The sequence below is a fragment of the Anser brachyrhynchus genome, assembly GCF_964034855.1.
Source record: "Anser brachyrhynchus genome assembly, chromosome: 1".
Classification (NCBI taxonomy): Eukaryota; Metazoa; Chordata; class Aves; order Anseriformes; family Anatidae; genus Anser; species Anser brachyrhynchus.
In genome coordinates, this window is record NC_137694.1 from 56,400,362 (window position 1) to 56,414,768 (window position 14,407).

The following is a 14,407-nucleotide window of genomic DNA, read 5'->3' on the forward strand; positions in this document are numbered from 1 at the left end:
CAAATTCTGAGAGTGATTGGGGTTGGTGCGACTTCACCTAGGCGAGGGCATGCTGTTGCATGCTTGTTCCCCATTTAGCTGTCAGGTACGGTCAAAGCCTGGCATGCATTTGATTTCCGAGTGGTAAAAACATGCTTGCCTTTCTGATTCATGGGGAAGTTCTCACAAACGCAGCCTGGTTAATGAAGCCCTCAGCTGGCCGAGGCAAGGGAGACCTGTCCTTTTTGGGACCAGCTGAAGGTCTCATCACATTTTTCTCTTAATAGGACAGCAGCCAGCTCTGACATCCAGTGTCTGCCCCTTAAAGATACTTTGTACAACCACAGAATTTCGTTCCATTTCTAGAAATGGAGACCAGCGTGTAGGAGATGAAGAAACCTGCCCCAGCTTGTACGACGGGTTATTGTTAGAACTGAGTGGGAACAAAGGCTGGCTCTGATAACTCCCACTTTCCTCTGTTGCCACGTCTGTGGAGGCAGCAGCTTCAAAAGACATAAAACGGGGAGGAAGGTAAGACACCTCCTTTCTTCCCAGGCAAGGCTTTAACAATACGAAACATCAGGCTCAAAGACTTTACATTGAATTTTATTCTGTATATAAATTATATAATCAGACAAAAGAACAACACTGTCTCTTCAACAAGCATCATCTGCTTAAAAAAAAAAAAAAAGGAAAAAAAAGAAAAAAAGAAAATGATTGGAAAAAGATTTAACAAAGACCTGATAGTGTCTTATAAAACAGTCTATAACCCACGGCAGCTGCGCGGCTCCGCAGAAACAGTGATCACAGTATTATCTAGCAGTATGAAATATTGAGCAAACAGAGCTCCGGGGAACTGCTCATTTCTGAGTCAAGACAGGTGTCAAAGCTGCATTTCTGATCCTGATCCTGTAGGATTTTTGCAGATACGCTGCAAAGCAACCACAATTCTTGGCCATCATTTTTAGGCCTTTCCTGCCCTTGGTTCTGGTAATAAAGTTAGTCTCCGAGGAGAGCTCACACCAAGCACAGGAAAGACTTTGCCTGAACCCCCGTGCAGCACTCTCTGCTTTCTGTGGAGAAAGGTCTCCAAATATTAGTGGCAGAGCCAAGATCACAGTACCCAGTCGAGGGGGATTTCTCTCAAAGGACTGGGGAAGATGGATTAGTTTAGGGTGAGGGAAGGCACGAAGGGAAGGTGAAGGTCCTGCTTGTTCACATAGCAAACAAGCCCACAGCGACTGTCGTGACTATGAAGCCGAGCGCGAGGATCCACCGCATGAGGGGAGAGGTGGCCACCAGGTCTGTCTGGCTCCTGCTTGTCCTCTCACTTTCTTTCCCAGGCGCTGGACCTAGAGCAAGCAGGGAAAATAACACAGATGAGGATGGGCTGAGGCAAGTCGATGCTGGTGTGCTGGGGCAGACCCTGCTGGAGCCATCGAGGGGAGGAGGAGAGGGCCCAGAGCCCTGTGAGGCAGGGGGAAACAGCGGCAGCAGGTTCTGCTCTCTCAGGGCAGGTGAGCCAGGGAAGCAATTGACTTGACTTGGGCATCACAAGGCTCACAACCCCTCTGCCTGTACTTGGATACTAGCCTCTTTCTTCCCTTGCCTCCTCTCTGACTTGTAAATGCTCTGCCCAGCTCCTCGAGGGACTCATTCAGACCCTTGATATGTGCAGAAGACAGACAAATAAATTAAGACCGAATTTTAAAAGGCATTTTGTCTCCTGTTTCCCATTTGTTAGGCATTTTATGGCCTTAAACAGGTAGTCCTTAGCACACCAGACAAATACTTGTCCCAGTACAACCTCATCCAACACCAAGTGCTTTTGAAAATCTTATCTCTGAGGGCCTATTGGGAAAGGAGCAGCAAAGATTCACAGGGAACTTTTACTGCCCTTCTCAAAGAACTTGCTCTAAGGTTCATTGTCTGGTGATGCGCAAGACCAGGATGCTTTTCATTCTTTGCCATGGGAAAACTGCTTCAATCCAGTATGCACTGAAAAAATCTCCCTTTTGGTTTCAGAATGGGTAGGTCATAAGGGCTTTCTTATGGGAAGCACACATTATCAGGGAAACCAGCCTCTTCTGTAAACATCTGAGCCTGCTCCTACTTCAGTCGGCAAATCTGACTGCATAAAAAGGGATTGCCTCAGTTGCTCGGGCTATACCCAGTTCATGATCAGCACTTGCCAGTAGATGGAGCTTTTTTTTGCAAAACTGAGCGACAGCCTGTTTTCACCAGGTAGGTCTGAGTTGGTTACTGTTTACCATCCAGAACCATGCTCATTATAAACCCCACACGCTTTCAGGAGCTGTCTTGAATAAATACGCCTGAAAGGCAGGAAAATGACCAGAGAAAATTTAGTCCAAAAGGACGGGCCATTGGGCAAGGCTGCGTGTATGGAAGAACCCTCTTTCAGCACCTCAACTGATATGCTGGGCCCCAAACTGCAGTCTTTGCTTCAGTGAACTCAAGGCCAGGTTTCCCTGTGGCTGAAACTCATATGGTTAATGAGTTGCTAAAACCTTAGAGAAGGAGAGCAGAGTGTCTTCTTGTACAGCTCCCTCATTGACACTATTTCTGGAGAGCCCATGTATGTCATCCATGCTCAGTCATGTCTAGAAGAAGCTTTGCCCATACCGATGCCTGCCGTTGCACTATGTACTGACTGCTGGTGAAGAGGTGGGGCAAGCATCTCACACATATTTCTCAGTGGCTTTTACAAACAGAAGCAGAGGAGAACAAAACTACAAGGGTAATACTAAGCTACAGCCTTTCGAAATGTCTTACCGTGCTCATATGATTTGTTAACGCTCCTAGCACGAAGCTCTGCCTTTGACTGCACAAGGTGACCGTTTTCCTGGCTTTTAGACACCAGCTCCTGCAGCGCCTCAAACACCTGAGAAGGAGAAGGACCATTATGTGGTCTCATTATCTGCTCTTTGGCTTTCACTGGTCCCCCTTGCCCCTGCCCCAGGCACTTTAGGAACCAAAGGAACCTACAAGCTTCCAACCCAAGTCTCCAGCACTTTTTGCCCAGAACACAATCTGCCTGTGGGGTCTGCCTGTTCACTTTACAGGTTTCCCCTGAAGCTTCCAGCTCAGGTCAAGGTTACTGTCCCTGTTCTGATGGGGAGGAAAGCAAGGTGTACCTGTGCAGCTAGTCAAAATACACAGACCTGTCAAGCTGCATTACAGAGGAAGGACAGAAAGGTGTTGACTTCTAGTCCCGGTATAAGCCCTCATTCATATCTGAATAATAGCACATGGAAGAGCCTGAATTCAAATGCCAGAGGAGGGAGAAGAGCCCCTCAGAGACCAGTTGCGTGCTAGGCTCCCAGTCTGGACAAGCGTAGCCATCCAACTCCGACTAGGTTGCCATAACCCACAGCTTCCCTTAGGCTCCACAGCAGAAATACCGGCTTTGCCATTCCCCTGTAGCTGTTATATGAGAGAGGGTGTGGGCAGACAGGGCTGGCTGGTTGTTACTCACCTGTATATTTAACAGGAATGCTTTCTTGGCCTCCTCCAAGACTCTTTTCTTAGTAGCAAGGTCCATCTCAAGGGCATTCATGCGGGACCGATAGAGCTGTTTGAACTTGGTGGCGTTGGAGACTCCATCGAAGGTGAAGAAAGCCAGCCCTTCCCCAGTGCTGGGCAGCTGGAGAGCCTTTTGGGCAATTTTCTTCAACACCTGCCCCCCAGACAGGTCTCCCAAATAGCGAGTGTAGGCATGGGCCACCAGGAGCTCTGGATGGTTCCTGCCGACGTAGTGGAGCCTTTCAACGTATTTCTGAGTAGCCTCAGGACATGGGATCTCTTCCCTCCAGTTTCTGCCGTAGAAGTACTTCAAGTCTTCCTCCAGGGCAGCTTTCCGGTGCAGCTCCGCCGGAAAATAAACTGGGGCGTAAGCAGGGTTGTCCTTGTTACGTTCAATCTCTTCCTCCAGAGCAGAGTAGATGAAGTACAGGGATGCTGTAACGAGCTGAAACAGAAGGAAGGGGATGAGATACAGGTGTATGTCTGTCTTCTTCAGGGTTTTGGGACAAATCCCACCAAGAAATAAATTACTCATGTGCACACCCACGAATAATCACGCACATCTGTTATGGTGCAGGTTTCCTATGTGGCAAACAGAGTTGCAAGGGACAGTGAGACACCAATCTAGCCCTTCCCATTCTTTAGGCAGCATCAGGTAAGACCGAAGCCATTTCCAGCAGATACTGGTCTTACCTGCCCTTAAAAGCTGCTGCTTTCACCTTCAACTTAAAGTCCTTGCAGCTTGATATAATGGAAACTAGAGCCTTATGAAACCATACAGTGGTCTATTCTCTTCATTCCCCCAGTCAATATGAAGAGTATTCCCAAAGGTACGTTGCTTGGTACATTGTTAGAGTCTGAATGCTCCAAGATGTGGCTTTCTTTTGTGGGGCCCTGTGAGATGACGACCCACCCTGCTAATTTTGCAACCTATTTATCCGGCTGGCAGCCCACCAGCCCGGGAGTGGAGGCACCCCGGCTCTCCCATTCGGTCTTGGAAGTGGCGTTGCCTCTTGGTTACCCTGAGGACACAAGCTAAAAGGGGGCTGGAGGCACAGCCTGCCTCTGAAAAACGCTTTTGTGAAGGATCGCTGTGAGGCTATGTGCTCATCCCTCTGTTTTGAAACCATTGTTATTGTTGTTTTTCCTAGCTTACGCGATATTTTCTTCTGTCTGCCAAGTTTTCCACGTGGCATAAGACAATCTAGCTGTGTTCTTCCCTTCCCCGGGGATTCTGTTTGCAGAAGCTGTATTCATATTTACACCTGCAACACCTCTTGCTTACACTGAAATCCCTTATTGACAGCAAGGGGTAAAACACGCAGGTATCATGGTACAGGTGAGTCAGGTTTGAAGAGGGATTACACTGATGTCAGGAGAGAAAGCAGCTTACTCTCCCACAAAGCTATCGGTTCTGCGGGACAGGAGGTGCCGTTTCAACTTTACGCCACTGTGTCAGCAAACAGGACTTTGATATACACACAGGCAGTGACTTGGTTGTGGAAACACATATTCAGATTCTAGGGAGTCATGCATCGGGGCTGATACATGGGGTTTGCCAAGAGGGTAAACAAAAAAAAAAAAAAAAAAAAAGAGGTTTTTAAATGATAACCCATTTTCCAGCTTACTGGAAAAGAAACCAAATACAGGAACATTGCCTAACAAATTAAGAAAATTTAACTTGACCCGTTGTTTTTGGTGGCAGCCAGTGGGTCAGTGGGAAACGTGGCTTTGGAAAATTATTACTTTTTAAAGCCCGGTGTCATGTCTCACTTCCCCTGACAGTGTGTAAACAGTTTCTGGGAAACCGAGCTGTGCTCCTGAATCTTAGAGGCCTATTTCTGGCTTTTTTTTTTTTTTTTTTTGTTAATGCCAGCCTGTCTCAAATTCACTGCCTAACAAAAGCCGCGTTTCTAACAGCAGGAAGTCAGCACCTGTGATTGAATTCATGCTTGACTAGGTATCATGAATACAACCTGTCAGGAATAAGTGGTCTTTTGCCTATTCTTGCGGATTTATTTATCAAGGAGCGATTCAACAACAAAGTAATTAAGCCACAGGTCGGATTACTGGCTGTTATTTGCAAACCCATGCGTCAGTTCCTCTGGCCTGCCGGGAATTTCTAGCCCAGGTGTTTGCCTTGGTTTGGCTCATGGCTTTGTTATGTAGCTCAGATCCCAGGCATCCCCTATAGCCAGGTTAGACACAGACTAGTAGCTGCAAATAACTCTTAATATTTCAAGAAAAGCAACAGGCTCCTACCTGCTAGCAGCAGATACAGCTTGCTCAAGTTCAGTGCCTTTGAGCAATTTGTTCCTGATCTCAGCCTGCTATAACCCAAGTGACAACTAAACCACTGCAAGGTTTGGGGCCCGACTTGATCTCACAGCCTCACTTTATCACTAGCCCACCATTATTTCTAGCTGTAACTGCTCAGGGTGCTCTAAATTTAGCGCGCTCCATTCTTGACGCTTAAGCCACTCGCATATCTGCACATTGTTACATCTCCATTAACCGCCTTTGCCACTAATTAACATGCAGGCATTTATGAAGACTCATAAAAGCAGTTAGATTAATCCCTTCAGTCTCACTGTCTTTTTTTCCTGCTTCAGCTCGGCTGCCCATCCCGAAAGGCACAGCCCTGCCTTGCATCCTGCAGGAGGGGCTGGTAGGATAGGAGGGTGCTGTGGCTTGTTTTGCACAGGATTTGCTGATGCTGCCCCCCTCCACCCTGATTTAGTCCCCACGCATCCTGTCCCATCCAACAGCGTGCTTCCTGGTGAGGAAATCCCGTACCCGAGCTATGCTGCTCTGATGTTAATATCATACCTTAAACTCGTGGAGGGACACCTGCCCCTTCTGGAAGTTCTTCATGAAGGGTGTGTTCTCCGCCTGCTCGTGCACCTCCTTGGTGGCTTCCTTCAAGAGCTCCGACAGGTCCTGAGACATGCTGGGGAAAAGCAGCGGGACAGACATCAGAGTTGTGGCTCCCCTCCAGCAAAAACAGATCTCAGCTCTCTAGGAAAAGCGGGGAGCCTGGGGCGGCAGGAAAAGGAGCAGAGAGATCCCGAGAGCCAGGGACTGGGGTGCCAGCATCCCAGTCGCTGTCCGGAGCGGGGAATACTGACAGACTACATCCAGAGGGGAGAGGAGGAGCAAGCTGCTCCCTGCAGAGCAGAAACAGGAACAGCGTGCTTAAAAGCAGAAGGAGCAATGCACTACTCTTTCAGCTAAAACGTACCCTTTCTCCCTTGCCCCGCTCTCACCTTTCAGAGCTCTGTTTCTGGGAAGTTTCCATGTTTCTCCACGTCGTTTCCCTGCTGTTTGTTTTCTCCTGCTCGCGCTCCTCCTTCCCCTCTGCTCCCAGGACGGCGAGGCGTCTGAGCTGGGCAGCCCAGCTCCCGCATCCAGCTTTATACCGACGAGCCACGTGAGCAGCCGAACCGCTGACCTCAGTGTGAGCACAAACTTCTTGCAACACACTGCACTTCCCTTCCCAGCGTGGCTGTCGCCCTGCCTCGCCCCCCAGAAGGAGGCCAGCCTCGGAAGGCAGGAGGAAGTCACCCGATGCTTCGTGACAGCTCAGCGCAAACAAGAGGATGCCCGGACACTTCTCCTTCCCCGGGGGGGGGCTCCTGGTGTTGGGGCGGCGGGGTTGGGCAAGGAGGGGTGGGTTTATGGGGGCAATGCCCGTGGCAGGGTGGGCAGCCGCCTCTCCCTACACCCATCTGTGTCCCAGCTGCGCCCTGCCTCTGGAGCTCACACTACATCTGTCCTAACCTGCTCTAGCAAGCCTCCGGTGCAAACGTTTCATTTCCCATGGCAGTGAGCATCTTCATAGCCTCTCACGTAACACAGAGCTTGCTGGCCACGGGATGAGGAGGTCTGCACAGTAGGACGCTGGGCTTTGCGCCAGTCCTGGGCACCCAGGGTGATGCAGGTGCTGTGGCACGTGCGCCAGCTCGAGTCTGCAAGTGCCACAAGTACAGCTGCACAGCACCAGACCCTGCTGAATTCACCTTGTCTCCATGCACAGAGCCAGCACAGGTGTGCCTGCACCAACGCATGGAGAAATCCTTTCTGCTCTCCGGTATGATGGCAAAAATACCGTGTTTGTGTGGCAAGTGGCCCCTGCTGTTACCTCCTGAAACGCCCTGCACACGGTTGCGGTAACAGCAGGGGCCACTTGCCCACAGCAGCTCCATCTCCTCCACACCCAGATGGCTGGAAATAGCTGCTGTGTGTGGAGGACTGCAAAGATGTGGTGCGAGACTTGGGGTAAACTCTGAGGAAACGTGCAGAGATTTGCAAAGGCAAATAATTTCTGATTTAGCAAAGGAGAGTTGGTCAAGGCGCTGCTGCCAGTAGCTGGCTTCTCTGCTGTTTTGTCTGGTTCGGTGGTCGACGAGGCAGCCAACAGATGAAGTGGGGCCCTTCTTTTCCATCTGCAGCTCTGCTGGAAGCACAGCTAGCCGGGATGGAAGATGCATCGTCCAGCTGTGCTTTGGGAAAACACAAATTTTGTGTTCAAGCCAAAAGAGCGGGGCACTCAAAGCCAGCGCTGCAGCAGCGGGCACTGCCACCCAAGCCGTGCACCTCACGTGCTGCCTTGGCCCTACACTTACACCCCAGCTGCAGGGGGCTAGAAAACTGTCCCAGAGGAAACGTGCCCCACGCCTGGTTTGGGACCGGGGCAGACATCTGGTGAGCGGCGCAGGCTCAGGAAGGATTACTCAGCGCTTCCACCCTGACTCAGCCAGGCTTTTCCTGTAGGGCTCCCCTCGTTAAAGCAACAGAGCGTTCTAGCAAAAACTGGCAGCTCCTCTCCTGCTCCCAGGCCCTCTCACACGACTTGCTGCTGGCCTGCTTATTTTCCTATAAAATAAACGTATCGGGATGTCCGAAGCTCCGAAGCAAGTGTGACAAAGCCCCAGATGTCTGCTGGCAGAGCGGGGAGCACAGGGCAGCATGGCCAGTGCTGCCTGAAGATGTTGATACTTTTTTTGTCACTGGACTGGCCCCAAAATGAGATTTTTTCCACTGACATCACTCTCTAGAAGCTCATGTGCTGTTTTCAGTGAGTCCTGTTTTGACACAAAACAGCTCCTGAGCTGGAGCGCAGATTGAGCCTGCAGTTCTGGTGGAGGGAAGAAGGAAATATGTGAAAATGAACAATAATATTCATTTTATGAATAAGAAATAATATAGGGAAGAAAAAAAAAGAAAGAAACAAAACAAAACACCTCCAAGCCCTATTCCTCCTTACACCTCTGTCCTGCAGCTCTGGTAGTGTACCCTATTCCTCCCCAAGGGCTTTCCAGTTGCATTTAGTTGCTTTTGTCCCCTGCCCCTGCCTCCTCTCCAAAAGTTGTGTGCTTAGAAGCACTTAAGGGATGCATCCAAGAGGTCCTCCTCCTTCCCTGTCTTCCAGAGTTGATGTAGATGTGGATGTGAGACACTGGGGGGAAGAGAGAGGGTACCCAGCCATGTCACTGCCATTCCAGGTAGGGTACTTCTTCCCAGGAAGAAGTCCTGGTTCACAGTCACGCTGTCCCAGGACATGGGGCCTCAGCTTTTTGCTCTGGGTTGCCCCAAGTGTATCTCCCGAATCTGGGGGCTTCACCTTCTCCTGGGCTGGTCACAGGAGACAAGGTCCCTCCTGCAGCTCACCTCTGCTGCGAGCTTTTCCAGAGGTGCAGGGTAGCAAGCTGTGCCCCAGAATCAGGAGTTATTTGGGATCAGGGTTATTCGGGATGAAGGGGCTGTGAAACTGGGCCCCGCTCTCCGGAAAGGCCCAGAGGCCCTGGAGCAGGATGGAAGGAGAACTGAAAGTGGGCTGTCATCAATTTGCAGCCACTCGCCTCGGGCTTTTCTGGCCCCATCCAGTGCTCTGCAGCACAGACTTGTGTTGCTTCCCCTCTGCTGTTGCTGTGCAGCGTAGGGAAGCTTAAGGGCATTGTGTGTGCCCGTGTGCTGGCAGAGGTTTGCTCTTCCTAGAAGAAAACCTCAGAAATGGACACTTAAGAATGATGGATGAGGACGAAGATGTGTGCTTTTCATGGAAAAGATCAAACCAGCCCCTGGAGCAGCTCACCTGGGGTACAGTGAGCCACTGGAAAGCAGAAGCCAGTCCTCATCCAGGGCACTAGTGCATTTTTCTTGTACATAGTGGCAGTGCCTGACCTGTGGTGTCCCCCACGGCTGCCAGAAGTCCCATCCATCATCTCCTACCCTGCCACCGAGCAGCGGTTGGGTGGTGCCAGGGCTGCCCGCCGTGGAGGTGATGTGCCTGGGCACCGCTGAGATTGCCCTGGAGGTTTGTGGCAGAGATGAATCGAGTAGCCCAAGGCAGGTATTTGTAATAGCTCCTGCTGGGCTTTAAAACCTCTGTCTGCCTGTCCCAGCCTCTGAGAAAATATTTAAGTCAGCAGATCAGTTAGATGAATAGTTAACAAGTCGTTGAGGAATCAGTGTTTTCTTCAGGGGTGGGGAAGTGGGGGAGATTTTCCTTGTGGATTTTGCAGTCAGAAACTTCACTTGCACCGTCAGTCACAGAGAGCAGAGCTCTCCCAGCCCCGCATGGGAAGCCCTGAGCCGTGCTTGGCTCTGGCCCCTGGTCCCCAGGGGGACGAGGAGGCACCGGCTGGTGACAGCCAGGCTCGGCTGGCGAAGGGGGGGCCGTGGGCACCCCGAGACCGTGACACAGCAAAAGGCTGCAGCAATGCCTGGCTAGGAAGGGGAGGCTGACTCAGCAACCACAACTTGCTGTGCAATGGGGAAAGGGACAACAAAAAAAAAAACAACACGTGAAGTCGCAATATCCACTTAAAGTGGCTTCCTGAAGGGGGGAGTCGCTGCTGGAGGGTATGGGACGTGCTGTGGGTTAGTTTGTGTTTACTAAAGGGAGGCTGCCCAGCCCTGGCAGAACTGATTGTGCTCGCTGCCGTCAGCACAGAACAATCCGAGCCGAGATCAAAGATACAGGTGGAAACACGGAGGCTGTGAGCCCAAGGCACTGAAAATCCCCAGGGGCTCCCGCGGGCTGTGGTGGCGGGGGTGCCTTGGGGAGGGTCCTGCAGACGGGCAGTGCGGTTCTGCACCGACCCCGCACGGGAACCCCAGAGACAGACGTGGAGGGAGACGGATGTGCACGTGCGTTTCTCAGGCGTAAATGAACCAGCTTGGTGCAAACAGGAAGCACAGGTTACAATACATATTTTTTCTAGATGCACAGATACATGCATGCCACAGCACACGGATACAGAGCCGCCTCCATCGTGTCCGTGCTACAGCCCTGCATAAAGCAAAGCACGCCCTGACTGGGACGGGACAAACAGTGGGGAGCTGGGTTTGAAAAACCGCACGTAGGCACCAGGCAGGACTTTGCACCGCAGCTCGCACGCCTTTCTCAGGGGAAGGGAGGAGGTGAACCAGAACCCAAGTCCTGCAAAGACAGTGGGAACCCCCCTTGCCCCCTGGGCTTCCATCCCCCTGCCCCGGGGTACGGGAGCTGCACGTCCTCCACCGCGGCCAGCCGGGGGTTTCTTTCTGGAGATTTCTCCAGGCGTCCCGAGGAACGGGCGCGGGGCCAAGAACAGCAGCTGCAACCTCAGCACGTCGGCCTGAAGCCGCCCTCCCGACATCCGGCCTCACGTGGCCCCCGCCGCGCCGTGACTCAGCAAAAAGAGCCCCTACGCCGCAGCCCGAAAGCATTACTCAGCGATAGAGTGGCCTGGTGTGACCCTGACTCAGCAGAACGCCCGTATGGGGGAAAGGGCGAGTCGGCATTTGTGGGGGCCCCCACCCTGGCTGCCCGGGGGTTTGGAGGCTGACCCAGGGCACAGGGGGATGCTGCAGCCCCTGGGACCGGGACAGATCCTGCTCCTTATGGGGGAAACTGAGGCACGGGTGGGATGCGGGATGAGCGCCCCGCTTCACCTTTGCTGGTGTTTTTTTTTTTCAGAAAATACCGGGGGTGGGAAGGAGCTTATTGTAGAGGCTGGCCAAGGCACAGCCTGCGTCCTCGCTTCCTCCTCCCTTTTTCTTCATTCTGTACAAAAAAATCACCCCAGGGCAGGCAGGCAAGGCTGTTTACCAGCCCGAGCCGCTGTTTGCGAGAGCTTTGGTTTATGAGCAGGAGGCTAGATGCTAATGGGGAGGAATGAGCCCCAGATGGGTTGCCCAGGCGAGAAGGCAGCTGGTGCATATGCCTGTAATTATGGAGCAGGGGAGGCACCGAGCACACATTTGAGTCCCAGTTTCCTTCAAAGCCCTTTATTTAGGGGCAGGGTGTGCTCAGCTTCAGAGAGCCCCGTGCACTGTGGTGCTTAGGGAGCATGAGTACAAAGGAGCAAGAACATCCCTGTTTTGGGGAAATAGGGGAATTTCCCATGGCCTTCCCAGTCACCAGGGGCAGAGAGCATCCTTGCCCTTGTGCACACAGTGTTTGGCGTGGCGAGCCCTCAGGACTATGGCTGTGGCCCTTGAGCTAAATAATAATTAACAGCAAGACAACGTGAGTGTGCTGCGGGATTCAAATTAAAGACTGAGCTGCCAGATGTGGTCTGGCAGAGGTGAGAGGGACCAGAGGTGCTCAGCCTGGGGTGGGCTCCCCTGGTGCAGCTGGTGGTTGATGGGGAGAGCGATTGCACAGAAAGTGTCCTTGTGGGAGCCACAGGAAACCCGTATCCTCGCCTCACCCCTCCATCAAATCCACCTTGTGCCTCAGCAATGATTTTCTGCAGACTACAGCCCAAAATCAAGCACCCGGAGACTGGCATGTGAGGCTTTTTGTTGGTTCAGGGAGTTACTCATCCCCCCCACAAGAAACTTCTGCTCCTGGGGCCGGATCCCTGCAGCAGGCAGCTGGAGTAGGGAGGGATGGTGAAGCACTGCTGGAACCCACACTGCCGAAAACCTCCCTTACCCATAGGGCCAGATCCTGCCCCTCTCCCTGTTCCCAGCTCCGTGACCTCTCCCAGCCCCGCCGGGAGAGGGAAGCGAGCCCACTGCTGCCACAGGCTGAGTCAGCTGCGGTTCTGCACACACAAGGTTTTGCAAGGGTGATGGCAGAGAGAAAAAGGAAGCTGTTTGCCTGCAAATGCATGCTCCTAAATCCCTTTTCCCTCACTCAGGTTTCGCTGCCACTGCCACACGCCTCTTGTTCGTGACCACTGCCTTGCTCCTGAGTGTTGGGGCACCTCTTTTTCCTCTTCTGTTTTTGCACATTTTCCCGTCCTTCTTCCCTTTTTGCGTCTTTCCTCACTTCTTGCGCTTCCACTTGCTCGTACCCCTCTCCAGGTAAAAAGGAGCTCCCTACAGAGATGTTTTCCTTCCTCATAACCCCCTCTTTGCTGCCCACGGGGTCCCCACCACACATCGTCCCAGCATCTCCACCTGCCCTGAGCAGCAAGGGTGGATGAAATACAACCCGTGAAGCAGCACCATGCTCGTCCTGGGGGCTGGCCCAGCCCAGCAGCATGCCCGGCACCCCTTTGGCTCAGCTGGGGGGTTTGCTCCAGCTGAAAGCAGGGAGCATGCAGAGTCTGAGGTAGGATTTTCCCCTGTTGGGATGATCTAAAGATGCCCCATGCCTGTCAGTGTTCGAGAGGCATTTGGGTAATGCCCTCGATAATATGCTTGAACTTTTGGTTAGCTGAAGAGGTCAGGCTGTTGGACTTGATGGTCTTTGTATGTCCCTTCCAACTGAACTATCTGTCTTCTATCTTGTTCTGAAGAGAAATGGAAGTGGCCTTATTCTCATTTTGAAGGGAAAGGGGAATCTTTTTATCCCAAATAAGCTTTGAGGAAGTTTTGGCATGGTAGAGCAACATGAAAGTCCTGTGGGATGGCAAACAGCTTTCCCAGCGTACCAGCACGGAGAACTTCTGCTCCGTTGTGCGATGATGTTGTGGGAAATCAGGAGACTTATTTGTTAGCTGTTCTTTAAAAATAAATTTGATATACTATTTGGAGGTCCGTACTAGATGAAAGAGAAGCCTGTGGTTTTTTGCTGCTAGGAATGTGATGCTGGTATGCCAAGAACTGCACGGCCCTAACATCACGGACATTCTCATGAACTTTTAATACGTGCTTAACTTTCAGTGATATGGGGCAGATCTGACCCGGAGCAAGGAAGTTATGCCTTCCTTCCTTCAGCTTACACAGAAACAACCACCCTGGGTCATGCAAAAGGCCCGTGCAGGCCAGGATCCCGTTCCCAGCGGGGTTATTAATGGATGCTTCAGCACGGTGCAAGCGTCCGTGTGCCTGTTCGGGGCTGCCACCGGTGCGTCCGTGCCAGAAGGGCTGCAGTATAATACCTAGAATAAGGCAAAACTTGGGCTTGTTTGGTTTCCTGTGTGCACAGCCTGCTGAGCAGGTCACTGCAAAGCCAGAGGGTTTCCTCTGCAGTTTGCAGAGCTCAGGCTGAGAGCGGGCAGGGGACGACAGCCATCTGGTGGGCAGGAACGAGCATTATTTTTGAGAACAGCAACGTTAGGAAAGAGTTTAGAAAAGGGGAAACATATTTCAAAGAATTCTTTATGATGCTGTCATTTTAGTTTTGCATAAAGCAGTCTTTGCCAATGCAAAACGCGTGCTCTGTACTTACTTGCACCTGACAGGTGTTTCTTCAAGTTTCTCCTCAAAAGGAACCTCGCAGAATTATTTAAGGTACTACTGGTATAATCTGTAACGAGTATGGAAATATTAATGTAGGCATGGAAAGATTTCCCTCCTTTCACCCTCGTTTTTTCTTGTTATTCAGTTGTTGAAGAAAAGCCACAGATACCCTCTGGGACAAGTCTTTGCCTCAGTGGTGAGGAGGTGGGGAGGAGACACGCTGGCCACAAGCGACACTCCGAATTTTCACCTGTTGGCCACC

At 51.7% G+C, this 14,407-nt stretch overlaps 1 protein-coding gene across 1 annotated transcript; it reads right to left on the reverse strand.

The window, feature by feature from the left end:
* Positions 1-569: 569 nt before the first annotated feature.
* HMOX1 (heme oxygenase 1) lies at positions 570-7,017 on the reverse strand. The gene is made up of 5 exons (XM_080575266.1): positions 6,789-7,017; positions 6,352-6,472; positions 3,476-3,967; positions 2,773-2,881; positions 570-1,331 (listed from the first exon to the last, which is right to left on the reverse strand). The coding sequence occupies exons 1-5, from the start codon at positions 6,818-6,820 to the stop codon at positions 1,195-1,197; spliced, it is 891 nt and encodes a 296-aa protein (XP_080431392.1). The 5' UTR covers positions 6,821-7,017; the 3' UTR covers positions 570-1,194.
* Between the last annotated feature and the right edge of the window lie 7,390 nt (positions 7,018-14,407).